Source organism: Crinia signifera, chromosome 6 (assembly GCF_055691185.1).
Source record: "Crinia signifera chromosome 6, ASM5569118v1, whole genome shotgun sequence".
NCBI lineage: Eukaryota > Metazoa > Chordata > Amphibia > Anura > Myobatrachidae > Crinia > Crinia signifera.
Genome location: NC_139222.1, coordinates 86719806 through 86741612, shown reverse-complemented (window position 1 = coordinate 86741612; position 21807 = coordinate 86719806). Strand labels below are relative to the sequence as shown.

At 42.2% G+C, this 21807-nt stretch overlaps 2 protein-coding genes and 3 non-coding genes across 9 annotated transcripts in view; 4 read left to right on the top strand and 1 right to left on the bottom strand.

Moving 5' to 3' along the window:
- PARG (poly(ADP-ribose) glycohydrolase) overlaps positions 1 to 5567 on the bottom strand; it is a 98928-nt gene extending 93361 nt beyond the window's left edge. For 2 of the 5 annotated variants that reach the window (XM_083146368.1, XM_083146370.1), the window contains exons 1-2: positions 5157 to 5566; positions 1758 to 1824 (exon numbers count right to left, since the gene is read on the bottom strand). In XM_083146368.1, the coding sequence (XP_083002494.1) occupies positions 1758 to 1824; positions 5157 to 5292 (203 nt within the window). In that variant the 5' untranslated portion in view covers positions 5293 to 5566. Of the gene's footprint in view, positions 1 to 1757; positions 1825 to 5156 lie in introns of all 5 variants that reach the window. The other 3 variants (XM_083146371.1, XM_083146372.1, XM_083146367.1) reach the window with 2 other exon arrangements.
- An 11-nt stretch (positions 5568 to 5578) lies between these two features.
- Positions 5579 to 20821, top strand: LOC146007769 (mitochondrial import inner membrane translocase subunit Tim23). The gene is made up of 7 exons (XM_083146373.1): positions 5579 to 5784; positions 7916 to 7974; positions 9135 to 9228; positions 10922 to 11006; positions 12640 to 12698; positions 13471 to 13581; positions 19002 to 20821. The coding sequence occupies exons 1-7, from the start codon at positions 5688 to 5690 to the stop codon at positions 19115 to 19117; spliced, it is 621 nt and encodes a 206-aa protein (XP_083002499.1). The 5' UTR covers positions 5579 to 5687; the 3' UTR covers positions 19118 to 20821.
- Positions 10186 to 10383, top strand: LOC146012808 (small nucleolar RNA SNORA74). Its single transcript, XR_014445809.1, has one exon. It is a non-coding gene; the product is annotated as a small nucleolar RNA SNORA74 (small nucleolar RNA).
- Positions 12270 to 12474, top strand: LOC146012807 (small nucleolar RNA SNORA74). The gene has a single exon (XR_014445808.1). It is a non-coding gene; the product is annotated as a small nucleolar RNA SNORA74 (small nucleolar RNA).
- On the top strand, positions 14335 to 14537 carry LOC146012809 (small nucleolar RNA SNORA74). The gene has a single exon (XR_014445810.1). It is a non-coding gene; the product is annotated as a small nucleolar RNA SNORA74 (small nucleolar RNA).
- Positions 20822 to 21807: the final 986 nt, after the last annotated feature.

Here is a 21807-nt window from a genome sequence, read left to right as displayed (position 1 = left end):
GTATTCATCAGGATTATGTTGTGTGGAAGATGACAAATTGCAAACTAGATCTCTACTCATTGTGTGGCTTACAATTAAGTGTAGTTGTTCAATATTTGACTAGAGTCTGAGTACTCTACAGTAAATCAAAGGACCTAGGCTAGCAAGATACTAAATGTACCTTTTTTTAGTGCCAGCAGATTTGCTTTAGATTCTACAGTTATGTTAATTTTATATTACCTATATGCTTTCAACAGTGAATCTGACTTTTTGAAAAGAAAGGACTATAAAGTAACAAAACATGGAGGTAATGACAAAGATCAAGGTAATTTACTTGAAAGGGTTCCAACCACCTAAGCATAAGAAACTTGTATGAATAATACATCTATATACATATTCTATTGACCACTCTCGCATTCTGGTATGGACTTCAGGACACCGTTACAAAGGGAATATCAGCCCCTGATGTTTCACATGTTATAATGTGATAACACAGCCAGAGATCTATGTGGATTTTTTTTTATATTGGGTGACTGGCAATCTTGAAGACAAACTAAAGACCTACTGGGGCAGTGGTCAGGGAACTCGGTCCTCATTACCCCACGCAGTGCATGTTTTGCTGGTAACCCAGGTGTACTAATTACTCACAGACACATTTTATAAGGTCCGCAGGTGGAGTTAATTATTTCACTTGTGATTCTGTGAGGAGACCTGCAAAACATTCACTGCGTGGGGTAATGAGGACCGAGTTCCCTGACCACTGTACTAGGGTACAGGCACTTAAGCCGAGGCTTTATAGCAGCCTCAAGGGAAATTAGGGTATTTCCAAAATGGCTTATTTTTACTCACATGCAAAAAAAGGGGATGTTGGTACTACCATAATATCCAGCTGTGCACACAGGAACATATCACACGAGACTACTACAGAAGCCTAGTGTAATGCTTTATGAACATTATACAATCAAGACTAAAGCTGGGTACACACCTAAAGATTTATTTGTCCAATCTCTCTGTCAGGAGTAAAAACCTGGTAATGTATGGGAACAAATGACAATTAACACTGGAAAATAGATAATGGTCACACTGACAAATTAGGTCAATCTAGTTTATTTAATAAAAAAGGTATACGAACAATATCCATTTTCCAGAATTTGGGAGAAAATGGTTGGTTCTATACATTCCCAGAATTGTGTTCCCTCCAGACAGATCGGACAGATAAATATTAAGAGGTGTACCCAGTTTAATGCTGTGTACACACGGTGAGATTTGACATTAGATTTTGACTATATAGTCAAAATCGCAGGTTTTTTACCTCGCGATCCCGATGCGTGCTCCCGGGACAGCACAAATCAAAACCCAGATAGACAGGGCAGCAATAACTATATAGTGCAAATGGAATGTAGATTGCATGAATTGTATGTAAATAGTACAGTTAGTAAAGATTGCATAGCACTCGAATAGAAAGGGAATCTCACCGTGTGTAGACACCATGAGGAAAAAAAAAAAATTAACTGATTCAACAACAAAAACAAAACCATAACATGAAACATTAGAATAGACAAAGATCGTGCATACAGTCTGGCTTTTAAGGGTATTCATGCTTGAACACAGATTACTTTATTAGTACATCTGTCAGTTTGATTAAAAGACACAAGCATGGATATCCGTAAATCCTGGACAGTAATGTGTTGTAAACTGATTCTATATGTAATTAAGATCCTTCACAAACAATTTCAGACACAAGGAAATCTTGTCGTATACATGTGGATATACCTTACCTTTTTAGTGCGTCTGTTCTTCGGCCTTTATGTCCAAACCAAGAATGGAGGGTCCTCTGTTTAAAAACTGAAATATGGGGAAAATTAGCTATTACAAAGTTACAGCTTCTGCTGTCTGTTTCCCCAAATCATATAAACTTACTATAAAAGCAGCAGTAGTGTGTTCCAGCATTTACAGGAACTAAGCTGGGAATGTGCCTACATGTGGTAGGAGAAAGCCCTTGCACTATCAACAGGCATGTAGTGCCAAAAGTCTGACACAGCAGGAAACTATCAAAACTTAAGTACAAATGGAGCGTCTCTCTTCCTTGTAGCGGCTGGCGGTAGATTCGCCAGCTGCCAGAAGGAGACGCACGTACGTCCCCTTAAAACGAAGCTCCCCTACCTCCCCCTGAAGTGGAGACAGGCAGGGTTATCGTCCCCCGCCGACAGGAAACTGGGACTCAGATGTAGCGTCCGCTCGCCAGTGGGGGTGGTCTGACGAGCCCCAGAACTGAATGAGCGGTGCTACATTTGTCTTTGAAAGAGCGGTGCTACGTGTCACTGATCAATCATGTGATTGCTCTTATAATCTGATTAAACAATGCCAGTTGGTAAGTTATATACGAATGTTCTCAAAGTAAACTATAAACATAAATCAGTACCTCTAAATATTCCACTACGCTCTATAGTAAAATTTAAAGTTTTTCATATTCTTGCTATTTGTTTCCGACAACAGAAGGATTGTGGCCAAAATACTTTTTACTTCTGTGTTCCCCAATCAAGGCGACATGGGTATCAAGGATAGCCAAATAAAGGTTATGCTCAAATAGTCCAAAGAGGGACTATAAGGTGACCTGCATTGTATCTTATTGCATGGTGTTTCCTGTGTGTTGTTGTACATTTTGATTGTTTTAACCCTCTTTAAAAAAAGCTCTGTAGCTCTGCAGGCTGTGTTAAAGAAACTAAATGATTCACGTAAATACAGTCAAACAACAGATATGGAGCATACGCTCTAAACAGTTTTTTTCTTTATAGATACCGCTCTGAAGAGATCTTCTGAGCAATATCTTTTAAAAACATATCTAGTGTGTACTGGGCTTTATTCGATACCCGGCTGATTAGGATAAACGATCGCAATCAGTCAGGCCGTGTGTTCCCAGCCTGACATGCTACCAGCCACGTACACAATGCAATAAAAGTAATTTAGGTTGTGCGGGCTAACATGGGAATGGGAGGTCAGCCCCACAAATATTATGTACATAAGATGCAACCTCCAGATCATAGTCATTGCAGGTGCGTTAAAAGAGGTTTACTTGTCTAATGCTATTGCTCCAGTACAGCATACACACCTACACAGTCATCAGCCCATTCACGCAATACTGGTTAATGGATTGTATAGGTGTTTTACTGTAAAATAACCAGTGGCCTGCCACAGAGTTTACATGAACTGAGCTGGGAAAGTATCTACAGGGCAGAGTTCAAGTTCTAAGAGAAGAAAGGCCTTGAACTAGCAATATATAGCAATATAGTGACACAGGTCTGACATAGCAGGAAACTGGTGCCGGATAACTGACCGGCAGTCGGGATTCCGACAGTCATTACACTGACGTTGGAATCCCGACTTCTAAAAGCCCGACAGACGAGCAGCGGCTATTCTGCCTAGTGGGGGTCCACAACCCCCATAGAGAAAGAATAAAATCGATGGCGAGAGTAGTGAGCCACTGTGCCCGCAGCATGGCGAACGCAGCGAGCCTGCAAAGGGCTTCATTGCGCTCCCCCCGCTGTCTGAGTCCTCCTAGGCGGGATTCCGATGTCGGGCTAATGACTGTTGGAATCCCGACTGTCAGTGTGTTATACCAGACCCCCAGGAAACTATAGAAGGTTAATTAAAAAAAAAAATATCAGATGAAAAATAAGGTGGTTTCCAGTACACAAATGCATCCTGCAACTTTCATTTTCCATCCACAGTGAGTGCAGTGCTCAGCGAAGTATGCTGCTCTCTCCCCATGCTGCTACCCTGCTGCTGTAGAGGGAGGGAGGGGGCTTGACTGGCATAAAGACATATGGAACAGGGGGTTGGATAGACATAAGGATATAAAAGGTGGGAGAAGGGGATAGGCATAAGGATATATGCATACAAGAAGCGGGGGCTTATTGACCAATCGGGACAGTTTGTCGGTGGGCTTGACCCATAGCCCCCTCGACCAGCCCCATAGTCCCTCATACTGATTGGTGATCAAAAACTGACCCCAGTATCCTGATACAGAGAATCCCAACAGAGACTCCATATGTACCATAACCATCTGCCCCTAGCCCTCCCTGCAAGTGCCTAACACCCGTACCCAGCCGCCTAAACCTAACAGTCACTTTCTAAGAGCCCCAACCCTAAGCCACCCCACTGGTGCCTAAATCTACCCCCCCTCCCCCACCAATTCACAGCCTGACCCTAACCCATCCCAAATACTTACCAATCGGGATGCTAAACGCCGGGATTACAGCATCCCAATATATTTGAGGTTCTGGCACCAGTGTTCCGACGGCAGTCAGGATGCCGGAGGCAGCATATTGAATGGAGGGATGCTGACCGCATCCCGTCAGTAGGTAGGGGAGCAGTGGGGCTTTGTCAGTGTGGGAGACCTTTGTTTTATTTGGAACAATGTTTTTCTGATGTAATGTGCAGATTTAGTATAGAATGTTTTACTAAATAGAGAGGTCAGTAACGCAGTGACAGGAATAAAGGGGCCAGTAATGTAGTGGTAGTTATATGGGGGTAAATGATGTACTGTAGGGTGTAGAGTGGCAATAGATGTAACAGGGTGTAGATGCAATAAGTATCACATTTTGTGCATCTTTAGATACCACCAATGAAACTTCCACCAGCCTTATGCTAGGTGCAGATCAATTGTGTACACTATTTTGCAGGACAAACTTACCCTTTATATCTTATGGGAGGACACAAATTGATAGTTTGCAGGAGGGCGCCGAACACCCTAGCACCGGCCCTGCCTGAGTGTAATGTACAGTAGATATTTGGCCTGTTTAAACCATTTAAGTATACTGTAGAACAAAGCAAATACTTGATGTCAGTGCCATTAGTCATTGTGTTTTAAAGAACAATAGTTTCCTCGTCATGTTCCTTGCTGTCAACATAACCCACTCCACCTGCATACGGCAATGGCAGTTTCTTCTGGAGAAACTTTTATCAATTATTTTAAAAAGACCATCCCATGGGATCTCTACAAATCACTGACACACAGAGGGCCCAGTATAGGGCAGAACTGTGGGAGACACACAGGGACTGGGGCTGCTGCTGTCACAGTGAAAGGGACACGAGTGGGCTGGTGCTGCCACAGTGAGTGGTAGAGAATAAGGCCAGGGTACACAGACATAAGCACACAACCCTGGGATAGGCATCACCTTTGTTCCCCACTGTGCTGCTGGGGCCCCGGCTTTCCGGGGGGCCCCTCTCTGTCTCCGGTGATTCGGTAACTCGCTCCGGTCCCTGGACGCGGACTCTCTTGCTGAGCGGCTCCTCGTCTGAGCCCGCACTCATTGCTCCGCACACGCAGCCGGAGAGCGTCCACACATCCTACTACGGCAACAAGTGACTACGCCGCCGGCACACAAGCTGCTGCACTTTCCGCCGCCGGCGTCAGCTCGTTTCGTTTCTTCTTGTTCTTTCTGCGCTTCCGGGAGAGACTGAACTTTTGCTCCTCTCCCTGGCCTGCCTCCCTGCGCGTGCCCACTGCAGGACCTGCGCATACGCACCCGGCCTCTCGGTGCCTATTGGCGGAACGCACGCAGCCTTCTCCCTTCATTGGCCGTAAAGCGGATGCTGCCCCGGGATAACGTAGTGACGCAAAACAGGAAGCGACCTCCTTTACGGCAGCTGCGGAGAGGTCAGAGAGGGGAATCGCAGCGGACACGAGGCTCAGAGCGGCGGTGGACATGGACAGCAACAGCCACGCCGGGGGCCGGGGAGGCCTGGGTAGCCTATTTGGGGCCTCCCCGGGGTATTCTCAGTCCGATCTGGCCGGGGTCCCATGTAAGTATGCGGCAGCTTAGCCCGATCCTCATCCGGGTACATCCGCGCCGTCGCTCGTTGTCGGCTGGAGGTAATACTCACCAACAGGCCCCCACTAGGGGAGGGGGTTTTACACCGCAATAAGGAGAGTTTTCCATGCACGCTGCCTCAATGTTTATTATTAGATTTTATCTGAATTTATTTTCCAGTCCAAGTATGGACACATCACAGCATGCTTAACCACAGTTTTACTATTAGGTAATACTAAAACTATGGGAGCGGATGTTGGTATGTGTAGTTCCACAGCACCTGGAGAGCTAATGGCTGCCCATGCTTGTTCAGAATCTAGGCCATACCCTAGGCACGATGTGTAGCCACTGGTACAATTTAGCAGCAGATGTCCAAATCCGATGAAGACTAAATCAGATTGTGGCTAACCTGTCCCTGCAGTCTCCAGCAGCCTTGGCTTTGGACTTCCAAAAAGATGGATTCATGTGTCTTATATAGCACATGGTCTCGCTTCATGCCAGAAGTCGAAGCTTGCACAAACTGATGGCCTACCTGTCTTGTAGCATCACATCAGATCCGGTGCTAGGAATACATGGGCCTGTACCAACAAAAAACAGCCTATATCCCACTCTTCAGCCCTCATGTGCCCAGCTTCACTATCATATTGGTCTCTGTGGCTATATAGATATTTTATATGTATACACACTCATTATATCTATAAGGAGATGTTTTATAAGTGCAGTATTACTGATGCTGGGCAAGGAGGGTAGGAGAATCGGCACCCTGCAGCAATTCATGGGGTATGTCCTAGTACATTTTCTTTTAATATAACCCCATTCTCGGATGGCATCACTGACGCTAAACCATTAAGAATATTTAAGCGCTGTAGTCGGAGTCCAACGTTAACCGAGAAGATAAGTACATTATACCCCTTTTCCACTAGTAAAAATAACCCGGGTTGATGCACATCATCTCAGCTTTTTTGCAAGTGGAGACTCCCGGGTCCAGGGGCAGTGGAAAACGGGTAACCTGGATCAGCCTCCCAATGATGTCACCTGCCCAGCTTATGCCGGGTTGGGAGACTAGTGGGAAAGGGTCAGCAAGCCGGGTCGCACCCTGGTACAAAATCCGGCTTGCTTGGTGTAAAAGGGGTATTGGTTTCCACCTAATTTAATAGAGTTTTTCTTGCTACATAGGCGGTCCTGTGCGCATCGGACCGGAGCCGAAGGTCCAGCCTGTTACCTGTCCGACCTCCGTCTCTGGCAGTGGGGAACGTGGTCGCATGTGAAAGTAGCGCATGCGATCTTGGCTCAGGGAGGTCCGATGGCCCATACAATGCTGCAATACATCGCAGTAGTGTATAGGCGCCAGCAGGTTTCTGTGACATCCAGCATTGCCTGATCATATGCAGAATCTTGGCGTACAGGATGGTGGACACTTAAATATCTCAGAAATCAGCCACAATCAAGTTCTCATTCTTTCATCTGAGGAACATAGCCAGAATCAAACACTTAATCCCCTCTGAAGATCTGCCTGAAAGTTATATATGCATTTGTATCCTCTTGTTTCTATTAATGCCCTCTAACTTGGTCTCCCAGCAAAAAAACTGCCCCGATTACAGCTGGTACAAAACACAACTGCCAGGCTGTTAACCAACCAGCCTCGGTCTAGCCACATAACTCCCATTCTCTACTCCCCTCATTGGCTGCCCATAAAACGGCGAATCATTTTCAAGATCAACTTACTGAGTTTCAAAGCCTTGCATGACCAAAGCCCAAGGTACCTGAAGCAGCTTCTAATTCCATACTGCCCCACCCGATTACTGCGATCTGTAGATGAAGGACTTTTAGCAGTACATAGATCTCCCATAATTCATTTGGGGGTCAGGCTTTTAGCCATGCGGCTCCAACTTTATGGAACCCCGCACAGTTCGAGAGACTTTCCTGTCTATTCAAGCATTTCCTTCATTGTCTTAGCATTGTTTATTAAACCATTTCTGTACTGTATTACATTAGTCTGTTAAGTGCCTTGAGTCCTATTGGAGAAAGAGCGCTTTATAAATAAAATGATTATTAGTCTATATAAACACTGTAGTTTCCTAAACATAAGATGCCATACTAAGAATTGTTTTCTTATTTTGCAGTAACGGGTATGAGTCCCCTTTCCCCTTATTTAAATGTGGATCCAAGGTATTTAGTACAGGTAAGACATACCACTGATGATTTATTTGTACATATATGCAGTAAAACTGGCCAAACTAACCATCACGGGGGTGCACCTCTGTGAAATGTGGTCATGCTTGTGCACCTTGTAATCTAAAACAATGCAAAATAACACCATTCGCTAGTTAGATGACAGTGTACACCATTAGATGCGGTGATCACCTAAGCTTTATCACCAGCATCCAGATCAAATGTTGGTCTATGACAGGGGCAGGGATCATCTGGCATTCCAACTGCTGTGTAAATACATACACATGCCCTGTCACAGTTCAGTATGCCACAATGGCAAAGCTGTGGCATGGCATTCTGTGATGTGTAATTTCGCAGCAGCTGGAGTGCCACACACAACCTGTCCCTGGTGCAGGAGGTTGTTAATGAATGTTATTACCTATATATTAATCAAATACTATGCCTGCTTAATATGAATACAGGTTGAGTATCCCTTGTCCAAAATGCTCGGGACCACAAGCATTTTGAAAAAGGGATTTTTTTTTTTTTTTTTTACATACTCGCCTGGTCCCCAGTGGAGCTTACAATCTATATTCCATACCACATGGACACGCATACAGACATTCTAGGGTTAATTTTGTTAGGAGACAAGTAACCTACCAGTATATTTTTGGATTGTGGGAGGAAACTCGCGCAAACACAGGGAGAATGTACAAACTCCGCATAGTTAGGGACAGGTGGGAATCGAACCCATGACCTCAGCGCTGTGAGGCAGTAATGCTAACCATTGCATCATCTGTACTGCCCCTTATTGCGAGAGGATTATAGCATACAACATGGTCAAGGGTAAAAATTACCCATCAATGATCTAAGCAACAAGGTGGGACACGACCCTGGAAAATGGGTCAGAGTCCAGCCTATATTGCCTATTTGGATTACAATATATGCAAGGGATTACTGAAGAGCTGTTCCTTTTAAGAATTACCTTTTTTTGTGCAGGATATAGCAAATGTTCTCAAGGTCAATTTCTTTAAAGTCCTATCAAACAAAACAAGCTAATTAAAGCTGCTTTCTGATAATCTCAATTTGCTGCAAGCCATTGTGACCTTGGACAGATTATATTTGTACCTGGGTTTGGGTTAAACCCTTTTCAAGTGGTGGTTTCAAGATGTTAAATATGTCGCCCTGTAGGATACAGATGAATTCATTTTACCTACTGGCGCAAATAAGACTCGTGGCAGGTTTGAGCTGGCCTTTTTCACTATCGGAGGTTGCTGTATGACAGGTTTGTACTGTGAGTCTGAAACAATCCAGATACACTCATAAAATCAGTTGTTGCTATAGTGATAAATGGAACCTTTCCCCCGTCACTCGTAAACATTTAGAATAATCTATTTTTATTTACACTCTGCAGAAACTGTCCTTTTTCAAAAAACAATCTTTTTGTTTCGGTCATTAAAATAATGTGCTCAACCTTGTCAATTTAAATGGAACTAAAGTAGGCTATAGAATATATATTCTGGTCCTGGGAATTTCCTAAGGTTGTTTGCCTTGTTACCAATTAATTGATTTGCACATGCTGATTCTGTGGAGGAAATTAAAAAGATTTTTTCCTATGGTTGTGAATGACTTCTCCATATTTCTCGAAATCTAATTTGCTCCTTTTTTCAGTAAGTTGTAGGAGACTTGATGCTCTTTATCATTGTGCCCAGGAATAATTTCAGTCATTTAGTTCTGTAAACCGTGGTACACTTTCTTATAAATGCTATATAGTAAAACTAAAAAATTCAGGTGGTCTGTGGTAATCCCATGCTGAGGAAGTCTGAGATACTGCTCTAGGAAGACCCCAGGGCATCCACTTGGTAAATAGTTAGTAAAATGTACAAATTAGCTTGCATGGTATGCAGCTATAAAGCAGAGTACACACTGTACAATTTTGACTATACCCTTTCCAGAGCCAAGAACCATACAATCTTGGCTATCTTCACTTAATATTTTGATTATTGCCTTGCCTGCACAGTCTGTTTATCGATGCGATACCGACCTTGCAGGGCTGCGCATCAGTATCACAAGCAGGGTAAACGCTGAGATTTGGGCTAATTTGCTATACGATTTTGACTAGTCAAAATTGCAAGAAAAAATTGCAATGTGTGTAAACACCTTTTAGTAGCACTGCTTAAGTGCAATGTATAATATAAATATTGATGTTTTCGGGTTCTTGCAGATCACGGATATTCTAGTTTCCAGTGGTAGTCAGCTGTCCAGTGCTTACTATGCCTGTGATTGCGTTACACTGCTGGTAGAATAAGGCACTACAGCCTCATGCTGGTGATGATTGCCACTGTTCTGGTGACATGTCACACTGGCATTTTGTAGTGTTGGGATTCCTTGAGAGTGCGCCATACAAGCCTTGTTTGGTGCTAGTCTGGAATTGTACAGCTTTTTCTAAATACCATAAGAAGCGTTTTTCTGCTGGAACAAGCCACTTAAATCATGCATGTGTAAGTCTGAGGTAGTTATTTAGCTGCAGCAGATTTACTTATTAGCAGTTAGTCCGAGTTGTTCAAACCACACATTTTCAGCTACGTATTTATTACAATTTATTTATATAGCGCACATATTCCGCAGTGCTTTACAGAGAATATTGGAACACTCACATCAGTCCCTGCCCCAGTGTGGAGCTTACAATCTATATTCCCTACCACATGTACATGCACACAGACATTCTAGGGTTAATTTTTTTGGGAGCCAATTAACCTAACAGTATATTTTTGGTATGTGGGAGGAAACCGGAGTACCCAGAGGAAACCCACACAAGCATGGGGAGAATGAACAAACTCCACGCATGGCCATAGTTGGAATCGATCCCATTACCTCAGTGCTGTGAGGCAGTAATACTAACAATGACACAGTCTGTGCTGACCGACGTATGCAGTTGCTTGTTCTTGGAGAGTTATTCTATTTGTGTTCTGTTATAGGAGCAGCATTTGGTGCATTTAATGGTCTGCGCCTTGGCTTAAAGGAAACCCAAAACATGTCCTGGTCTAAACCAAAGAATGTTCAGTAAGTTATATTATGATTGAGTTTCTTAGCCTTGACCTTTATGTCTGATTTGGTTTGGTTTATTTATTTTGTTAATGTAACGAAAGGCGCCCATACACGGTACATTTGCCGGGTTCGATGAGATGTGCACTCCCATCGCACAGCTCAAAGTATGAGCTGCACGTACTTCTTGTACTAGATTGCATTGCATACATTTTGCAATCCAATCTAGTCTATATTGCATATAATAATTGTACCGTGTATGGGCACCTTTTAACATTAATGCTGGTGTTAAGTAAATACAGTTATTAATTTGTTTAAATAACTTTGTATAACAAACACAGGTGTTAAAAATGGCCCTGTAGACCTGGATAACCCTTTATGACCCATTGCAAGTTTCAACTGTATCACAGTGATCATACTGGTAATGATGTCGAATGAGACTTTACCCAAAGAAATATGGTTTGGCCATTTGTAACTTTTTATTTAGTACATTAAGCTTTGAAGCTCATACATCAAAACATTGCGAGTCTTTGTAATTCAATATTTTCATACTTTAGCATCTGCCGGAAAACTTTCACAGTATTTTTGGACATTTTAATGGACATTGTGATTTGAATGGGGAGTCATCACAATACATTATTTTAATAATGTTCATTTAAATGGGCAAGTGGTCATAAAAGGTTAAATACACATTTTATTGGTGTATACCAAGGAAAAATTCATTGGGTCACCAGCACGTAGGTCGACAGGGTCATTTAGTCGAAATGAGGTTTTTTACATTTTTTTTTTGAGTCGACATGTGCCGACAGGTGGTATTTCATGCCATACCATCTACTAAGACGTGGTGGGAGAATAAAATTGTGTTTTGAGGGTAGTGAGGCACCGTACCCGAAGCATGGCGAGCCATGCGAGCGAAGGTGCTACATTTAAGTGTCCGTGTCGACTGTGTCTCGGGACAAAAAAAGTGAAAAACTCTGTCGCCCTAATGATCCATACCCTTCTCTTGTGCTACATTTCCTCTGAAAATGTATATTGGGATCATGCAAATCAAAAAGCTGCCACCAGGTGGCAGTAGATGTCTTGTTTGTCTTAGCAGAGTCTCAGTGACTGTTTGAGAATATCTTCTTTAGTACACTACCATTAAATGTGTTTTTAATTGTTTAAAAGTGGAGACTTTTCTAAATTGATACTTTTATATATGTGGGCTTGTAATTCCTCCATTTGTATTAGTCTATAACATGTGTAATTTAAATGGGCAAAATGCAGCATGCTGCAGTGTTACCCAGCGGTAGTCAGCTGTCTAGTGCCATCTCATGACTATGATAGTGTTACACTGCTGGGAGAAAAAGGCGCTGCTATTCCATACTGCATGTCACAGTCACTGTTCTGGTGTCCTGAGACATTAGTATTCGGCAGCGCTGTGTTTCCTCGAGAGTGCGCTGAACTCTGCTTCATGCTGTTTGGTGCTAGTCTGGAAGCATACATACTTAGTGATGAAGCAGAGATGTCTGTCAGCTTAGTCGTTTCATATAGATTTGTAATGAACTATTCAGCCTTCTTTCACCTTCTTCTGTAAATTGTAGACTTTCATGCTATCAGGGATGATTTATAGCAAATTATGATGTACTTACTCCTGTCTGAATTTGTTTAGGATCTTGAACATGGTTACAAGGCAGGGTGCACTTTGGGCCAACACATTGGGATCTCTAGGTGAGTGAATCTAATATAATTTAGTTTATGCCTGTCTGTATTATTCTGCTGGTAGATGAAGGCCCTGCCAGTAACTACTAAATTAGTGTTCATTCTAGCACCCGCCATCTTTGAAAACCCATGCAGTTCCTCTTCCCTGCCTGAGGTGTCACTGTCTGCTCAGTGGTGTTTCTAGCATAGGTCTGGTTTGGAAATCAGTGCTGATATACAGACCACACTGTGTTTGAAGCACTACAGCAGATGACACCCCATGCAGGGAAGAGGAACTGCATGGGTTTTCAAAGATGGCAGGTGCTAGAATGAACACTACTAAATGCTAGTATTGCTGTTCTAGTGACACCTGGCCCATGGTACGAGGCTATACTGTGCTTCCGACGGTGGGCTGAACAGTTGTCTGTTTAGTGGTAGTTGGGAAGCATATAAACTCATATAAATTTTCTTTAAGGAAAAAAAAATAGTATTTTGCACAGAGCTGTGGTGATTTATTTATTTAAACTATTCTGGTTATCTGTTTGTCCTGTGATTAAATCTGTACTGACGCAGATTATAACTACACCACCAGCTGTATTTGTTTAGGCTTTTCATTACGGCAATGGCCTCAGTTTGTTCAAGGTATTTTTACTAAAGTCAAACTATCGTGATTCAAGCTCATGTTACAACACTTTATTGATTCTTGCATACCAAATAGAAATGTGTATATGTAGAATGTGGTGTACATAGGGCACTTTTAATGGCACTATGTTCTAATATATATATTTTTTGTCTGTTTCAGCATTATTGTACAGTGCATTCGGGGTGGTAATAGAAAAGACCCGGGGAGCAGAAGATGACCTAAACACTGTAGCTGCTGGCACAATGACTGGGATGTTGTACAAATCTACAGGTGCTGCTCCCTTGCTTTATAGAATCTGCCAATCTGAGCAGGCAGTGTATGTATATCAGAGAGATGTTGTGTGCCCAAATGCCCTAAATGTGGCACTTCGCTGAAACAACCTGCCTGTTGCTGTCCCCACCTGTGGGGTGCAGTGAGCCAGAAAAGTGCCATGTACATGCTATTTACATGGGGGGTGGGCTTGTCGGAGCCCTGTGTTCTGCACACATATGGGTATATTCAATGATCTTTGGCGAGCTATGACGATGAGCAGTGCCGATAGCTCGCAGTCACAACTTGCAGGTCAGTATTCAACTGACCCCACTACACTCGCCGTTTCCACCTTGCTGTTTTTTCTCCAGTTAGGTGGAAATGGGGAGGGTTGTGGCTAAGTGCAGCAGGCTCGCTGCATTAGTGGCAATCCTCGCCATCCTCTGACGGCGAGGAGTACCCCTGAACGGTGAATAGGTCGAGGTTGAACTAGCTTAACCTCCCCATTACAGGTGGTGGAACTTGGTTCTACCCTGTCCTCCCCATTGTAACCCCTGATGGTAACTACAATGGGCTGATTTATTATTTTAATACAGCTAAATAGTAATTATTTTATTTGCACTACCAGAGTTTTGGGCATTTTGTTAGTTACTCCATGTTGTTAAAGGCTATAGAAGTGTCTAAATTTCTCAAGCAATCATTCTCTGGTATCTGTTCCATCTGACCCAGCAGGTTGTTACATACTGGATAAGGTTTGTTGTCCTAGATTTAGTTTCCAGCAGTAGTCAGCTGTCCAAGTTTTTTCCCATACATGTGATAGTGTTACACTGCTGGTAGATAAAGGTGCTGCTGCTTACACTGGTCATCACTGTCACTGTTCTAGTGATGTGTGATCTCAGTCCTGGGCTGCACTGCTCTTCTCTGAAACTGCTGTTAGTCTACCTTGGCTACCTGGCATTAGTCTGGAAGTGCACACTTACTATAGTATCCAATATCTCTCCTTCTAATTACAGTACAAACTAGTTAAAACCATCCACTGCTCTATCCAGGTTAAACTGGATCTATAGGCGATAGGCAAACTACGCTTTTTTCACTTTTTAAAAAGAAGTAAAACTGAAAAGCAAACTATAGTTTTATTTGGGTCATTGAGAATGTTTGGCCAGACCTATTTATTTTATTTATTTTAAATATAAATAACACAATGATCTCTAGGCCAGTACCTGGTTATCAGTTGAATGTGCAGAATCAAACTGTTCACTGGAATATGAAATGGAAAACTTGTAACTGATGGCTGGATAAGTGTTTCCCTTAATTACATCAGTATGCGGTGAGTCAGGAACTTAAGAGTGGTAAATGGCTTTTCTATTGCTTTAAACTGCCTGGATTGTTGACTAAAGCAGTGCATTCTGGTAGTTTTTATGACCTCATAAATGAAGCCAAAAACTTCAAGAAGGAACCACCTTTTTGGTGTAGGGTGAAGGGTTTACCCTCTCATAGTTAGAATTGGATTTTGATAAATGAACTTGCATATTGTGAAAATGGAGCAAAATGTCATAGTCCTACTGGGGCTATTTAGAAGTATGAGGTGTAGCCCTTACATAATGAGACTGCACTTCTAAGCCAAAATAATCATAGTGCATGAGTTGAAAGGGAGTAGGGGGAACATTGCCCCCGGGCTATATCGAAGCTGTATGAGAAGTTCCACCTCTCTTGCACAGATAGTTTTGCTATCACATCACTTTTAAAGAAGTAGAAGTTTTTCCCCATATGTTATAAAAATGCTTCGTTCAAAATGAGGGTGCCTTGTTAACTTAGAAGGTTTTCATTAAATTAAACAAAACGCCCACAACATCTTTCCCTACCCTAACAGAGGCTTACTCATTAGACTATGTCCTGTGCACATGTGTGCAAGTCCCGGAAGGGCTTGCACATCAATAAAAAGGAAAATGTGTAAAGAATTGGGAAAATTGTTTCAAAAGGTACAAGCATTTTGGAACAAGTTCAAGCAAATTGGCATCTTCTAGATAGTTATTACCTGTAATGTAATATGGATCTTCCAGGCGGATCCTGAGACAGACTGCTAGTCCATTCACTGGAAAACACAATTATCACAAAAAGTACATCAAATGCAAATTCAAACTATATAATTTTCTTTGTTATCGAGTGCGGCGTTAAGGTGCGACAGTAAATAAGCATTACTAAAAAAAGATGTTCTAGAAACAAATCGGAAGAAAGCGTCTTGAGCCATGGTAGCGCACACTCCATACACGCCCAATGCTGCTTCCAGTATAGCATGCCACTAGCATTCTGTAGCGCTGCCTGTAGCTAACCATTTCATGCCCCAGCAGCTGTCTACACTAAGCCATCCCTATCTCCAGTACTGCTTGCTCCTGCTACTATCAACCCCTCCCCCAAGTGCTGCATGCCCTTATTTATTAAGTTTCTTATATAGTGCACACATATTCCGCAGCGCTTTACAGAGCGTATTTGAACAGTCACATTAGTCCCTGCCACATGTACACGCACACACAGACATTCTAGGGTTAATTTTTTGGGAGTCAATTAGCCTACCGGTATATTTTTGGATTGTGGGAGGAAACCGGAGTACCCGGAGGAAAGTACGGGAAGAATATACAAACTCTGCACAGTTAGAGCCATGGTAAGAATCAAACTCATGACCTCAGTGCTGTGAGACAGTAATGCTAACCATTACACCATCCGTACTGCCCTCCTTATCAATCTCTACCCCAACTGCTGCCTCCCCACAGCAGTTTTCCAACAGTACCAATGCTGCTTGGGTTGTGAATATATTCCCTGGCTCATTACTAAGTGGGCTTAAATCTGGAGTATAGAGAAGTACCATTTGTTTTTACCACATTGGCCTACTAACGCAATTACGGTCATAAGAAATTATAGTTATCGGGGCTTTTTCCCCCCAGACATTGCAAATGCCCCTTAGTAAGCCAGCGATAAATGTAATGGAGTGCCTTTTTAACCTGTGTGTTAGTTTGGAAAGGTAGGTGGAGTTCTCCGTTCCAATAACTACATTGGTTGTGTTTGTTCTAAGGTGTCTGCTCAGCACAATCAAAGATGAACTATGACCACACTGGCAAGGCTGTGTTCAGCATTCGCTGCTGCTCATTACTGATAAGAATAGAAACATGAAGTGGAAATAGCTGCCTGACAGACACGATCATTGGAGGGAGCAGTGTCGCCCTAGATAAGTGTACGTGCAGGGAGTTTCCTTCAGCTAGGACAAGCTGTAGAGCATCTGTGAAACCAAACTATCACTTGATAGTTTGTTTTTAAGAAATAAATATAAATTTTGTGCTGTAAGAATTCGAGACAAGTGGGTAGCTTGGAATACAAATAAAAAAGCAGTCTGCCATTCATTAAGCTTAAAGGCACAATACCATCATTTCACAGCTTTCAATGCTGAGAGATTCTTGGTTATTTTATATAGAAATGAAAAGTAGGTCAGATTGCTTAATCACTTCAGAAACCATTTATAAAAAATAAGGGGAGCATCCATCAGAAGCGCCATAATGTTGGATACTTTTGCTGCTATGGGTGAGCTGTCCATCACTTATATGTGCTTTTGTCATTGGCCCGCAAATCCACCACATCTAGATTTAATACGGACCCTTACATATAGTGGCAGATGCTCAATTAGTTTAGTAATACCACTCAGGAGCAGGAAAGGGAGTGGTAATACAGGGTAATGGTATTAGTAACCAGTCTTAAACACTACATGATAATAGAATTCAGAGATATTGGTTACATATATTTGTGCAAATGTATGATTTAAGCCCCCAAGCCATTGTCAAGGTTTCTCTGTATATTGGGGGTCCCTAGCACTATAGGTGCAGAGTGCGGCACCCAAAAAAACCAACATAAGCTAGAAAGTCCAGAGCAGCACACTGGTGAAATTATCAGTGTTCATAAATATTAGTGATAGGAAGCCAAAGCTATATATGTAGTAAGTGAGGGGGGAAAAATGAAATGCAATTAAAATATTAAATAAATAGTGTTGACAAGGAAAGTGAGCCGAGGCAAACTATTTTTTACTTAATTTGGACCCGGTCTTCCCATGGATCCCTCCCCAAACAGTACCAAAAGACAAGTCACCTGCTTTCTTTATAACCAGTTAAATATGCAAATAACAAGAGGAACAAATACTGTCACACAACTAAGTTTTGTTGTGTTTCCGGTTGAACAATCATATTAATCTAGACGTAGTAACAAAAGAAAGCTGTAAATAACTGGCAAGGATGTTCCTGCCAGTGCTGTTTTATCATTTCATGATGAAAGTACTTTATATAATTTAGCAGTGGCGGCTCTTACCATTCACTACCGTCCGCGCAGGCGCGCATATCTGTACCCTTCTCGGGGACAGCGTATGCACAGTAACTTCAAACATACTGCGCCTGCGCTGGCCCAGGCTTGATCGGGTTCCGGCGCATGCGCAGTATGGTGCACGGTACTGCTCATGCACAGAACCCATTTTGGGGGCTGCCGCTCATTTGCACAGAGGCATCCCGGAGGGAGGGAACACCTCCCGATGGGATGCCTTGAGTGACTGGCAGGTCAGACTTCCAATAGGAAGTCACTGCCAGTCACAGTAAAGCCAGTGCAGTCTCACAGACTGCATCTGACTTCACTTTAGGCAGAGACAGTGGCAGATTTTACCTGCAGCCCATAGATAAAAAACAGCCACTGTAATTTAGTATAATCCATCTTTTTCAGTAATTTTTATTTTTGTGCTGAAAAAGCCCCCTTCTACTTGAGTGAGGGCCCCACTTACCTGTTCTCCGGTGCAGTGCGAGTGTTCTCGGGTCTCTCCCGCTCGTCTGCGGGCGCCTGCAGCCTCTGTGGGTGGTCCGATGACTGCTGATATCACCGCTCTTCTTTTCTCCTACACACCGGCAGCCTCTAGTTGTCTGTGCTGTACTGGGCAAGAACCTGTTCGCTTCTGTGTGCTAGTACCTGGAGCTCACAGCATCCTTGTCAGGGTGTAATTTAATTGGTATCTATTTTATTTTTTAAATTTACTAGTAGCTGCTGCATTTCCCACCCTAGGCTTATACTAAAGTTAATAAGTTTTTTTGGTGGTAAAATTAGGTGCCTCACCTTATACTCAAGAATATAAGGTATTTGCATTCATGGCATAAGCTATGTAGACTTGTGGGATTATGCATCAAGAAATGAATGTGAAACCATATGACACATTGTTTGAAGGTAATTTAGTATGCAGTTTTGAGTTCTTTAGTGTTATCAAACTAAATTCACATTGAGTTGTTTGTTTAGAACATAAGTTTTTGTGATGTGTTGCAGGGCATTTGAGTCTTGCATTTTTGTTTTAATATTGTTTTAGATTTTCTTCTACTAGTACTAGCTTTTTGATTTTTTGGTATATAACTGTCATTTGTTTTATCCCATAGCTGGACTGCGTGGAATCGCCCGTGGTGGACTTGCTGGCTTAGCACTTACAAGCATCTATGCTGTATATAACAACTGGGAGCATATTAAGGGTTCTTCAACACATCTGTCTTTATAAAAATAACTTGCACTGCATGGACATTTCCCATCTTTGGAACTTTGCTTTCAGTCTCTCTGGACATTCAGTCTTGTGAATTTTTGCATTTGGACCCCTGAATCCGGCACGTTTTGTGACCAAATTGGAATGTGTCACTGGCACAGAACATTTTGTGGCTTTGGGTCAAACACCATCATACCCCACAGTTATTCCGGAAAGACTATATCCAACAACAGTGCTGACCGCTATAGGCTCAAGATGGTTGGCAATTTTAGTACAAAAAATAAATTTATTTAAATGTTATTTCGCCCAAAAATATATTTAATGATTCACTGTATTGTAATTCTAGGTTTCCTGTAATTTTAGTAAAAACAAACCTATTAAGTCAAATATATGTATCTATGTATTTATCTTTTGAAAACAAAGGAAAATAAAAAAAAATATATCAAAAGAATCTTACTATACCTTTAGCATTGGTGTAACGGCGATATAGTTATTATAAAGTGGTGCTGAGCACTGATGTTCATGTAAAACGTCCATGCCTTTAGAAATGAGGAGTTGTATGCATTGGTTCTGTCAGCTACAACTGGGAGCTTATGTTGCTAGGGGTGCGATTTTCCATTGTAATGGTCACTACTTTTATAGATGTAGACCAGGGGTTCTCAAACTCTGTCTTCAGGACCCCACACAGTTCATGTTTTCCAGGTTACCTAACAGGTGCATTCATTACTGATTGAAATAATTAGCTCCACCTGTGGCTTTTTAAAATGTGTCACTTGTGATTCTGTGAGGAGACCTGCAAAACATGCACTGGGTGTGGTCCTGAGGACAGAGTTTCAGAAACTATGATGTAGACAAAACCGAATAATGGGCCCCATACATCAGCAGTCACAATTTATGGATTTCCAGATACAGGGATTTTTTGGCCAGATAAATGGATTTTACAATCTATCTGACTTTGCCCACACATTACAGATTTATTTCAGTGATCGGCAGATTTTTCCATCTAAAGATTGCATCTTCATATCTGGAAATTGCCCAATCGATTGTAATTTCAGCTGTTCATAATATAAATAGATGAAGAAGACGAATTGGGAATGCCCACACATATAAAAAAGATCTGCAGATAATACCAGATTATTAAACATGTTTAAAAACCTGATTAAGCAATCGATTGGCGATTTTGATTGGGATTGCCAAAAGGGGGAGCCCACACATCTAAAATTAATTGTGGCAATCATCTCCATATCTGAAAATTGTCACAATTAATTGCTGATGTATGGGGCCCTTAAGAGTGGAAATTGGGAGCAGCTCATAAGTGTTTATTTTATGAACTGTTATAGAAGGTGATTACCAAATATTTTCAAATTTGCATAAGTATTTGACCAAAGGAAGGTGAACAGTAAATATATAAGTAGGTAAATGTAGCAACAAGTATTTTTACTCTTTTTAAATCCGTGTTTAACATTGCTTTAATCACTCTTGGACACAGGGCTAACTATATGCTGTTGGGCTGCACTGTAGGGTAATAAGCAGTACTGAAGCGTACCAGCAACAGTGGGACTCTCCTCAGTAATTGTTTCTCCAATTGGACCTTAAACATGTTTAATTTATGTCTTATGAACTGTAATGGATCCAGATAAGTGCTAAATATTTGATAATTGTGATTAGACAAAGTTTAGCTGTAACACTGGAATAAATGCTGGTACTAATGGCTCTCCAATATAGCTTTTTCCTCTCATCCTTTGTCGGGCTTATTTTTCATAACGTTGGAAAGTAACGTAACACTTTGTATTGTATATACGGTACTTGTGTACTAGCACAGCGCCCATCTCATCGCAGACCATAAGGCATGCGATGCGATGTTATACAATTTTAAATTGTATGCCACTCTATCGCATATACAATGGTATGCGATTTAAAATTGTATAAGCACCCTAATGGGGGCTTACAATGTTAAATGCACCCCCACTATGAACGTGAACCCGAAGCGCGTCGAGCCCGTGAGGGGCGGCGGTACGCGCCCTACGACCTTTTTATACCCCCACTGTTAGCGTGGAGTTGAATTTATATAGTGTGGCGAGCGGACACGGAATACATGTAAAGTAATATGCGCTCGCCACACTATATAAAATCAACTCCACACCGACGTGGATAGTGGGGGTATGAAAAGGTCGTAGGACGCGTACCGCTGCGCTCGCCACGCTTTGGGTTCATAGTGGGGGTGCATTTAACATTGTAAGCCCCCATTAGGGTGCTTATACAATTAAACCTCTTATGGGGACTTATAAAATTTTAAATCGCAGTGCATTGGGTGTATGCCATGCGACCAAATATCGTGGGTGCTGTGCTAGTACACAAGTACCGTATATACAGCACAGAACATGCTGTAGGTCAGACATGTCCAAACTATGGTCCTCCAGCTGTTGTGAAACTACAAGTCCCATCATGCCTTGCCACAGGTTAGCTATTAGGAAATGTTAAAACTATTGCAGGGCATGCTGATGTGTAGTTTCACAACAGCTGGAGGGCCATAGTTTGGACATGCCTTCTGTAGATCCTTTGAGCATGGGATGGGTAAAAACAAAAAATAAATCACCTGGTAAGCCAGGTAATTTAGACTTTTGTCTAGAGAGCTTGGGTATGAAATGCTGGTGATCAGCACACAAACAGCGACAAGCGGAATCCTGATTGCCAACTGATCCTGATAA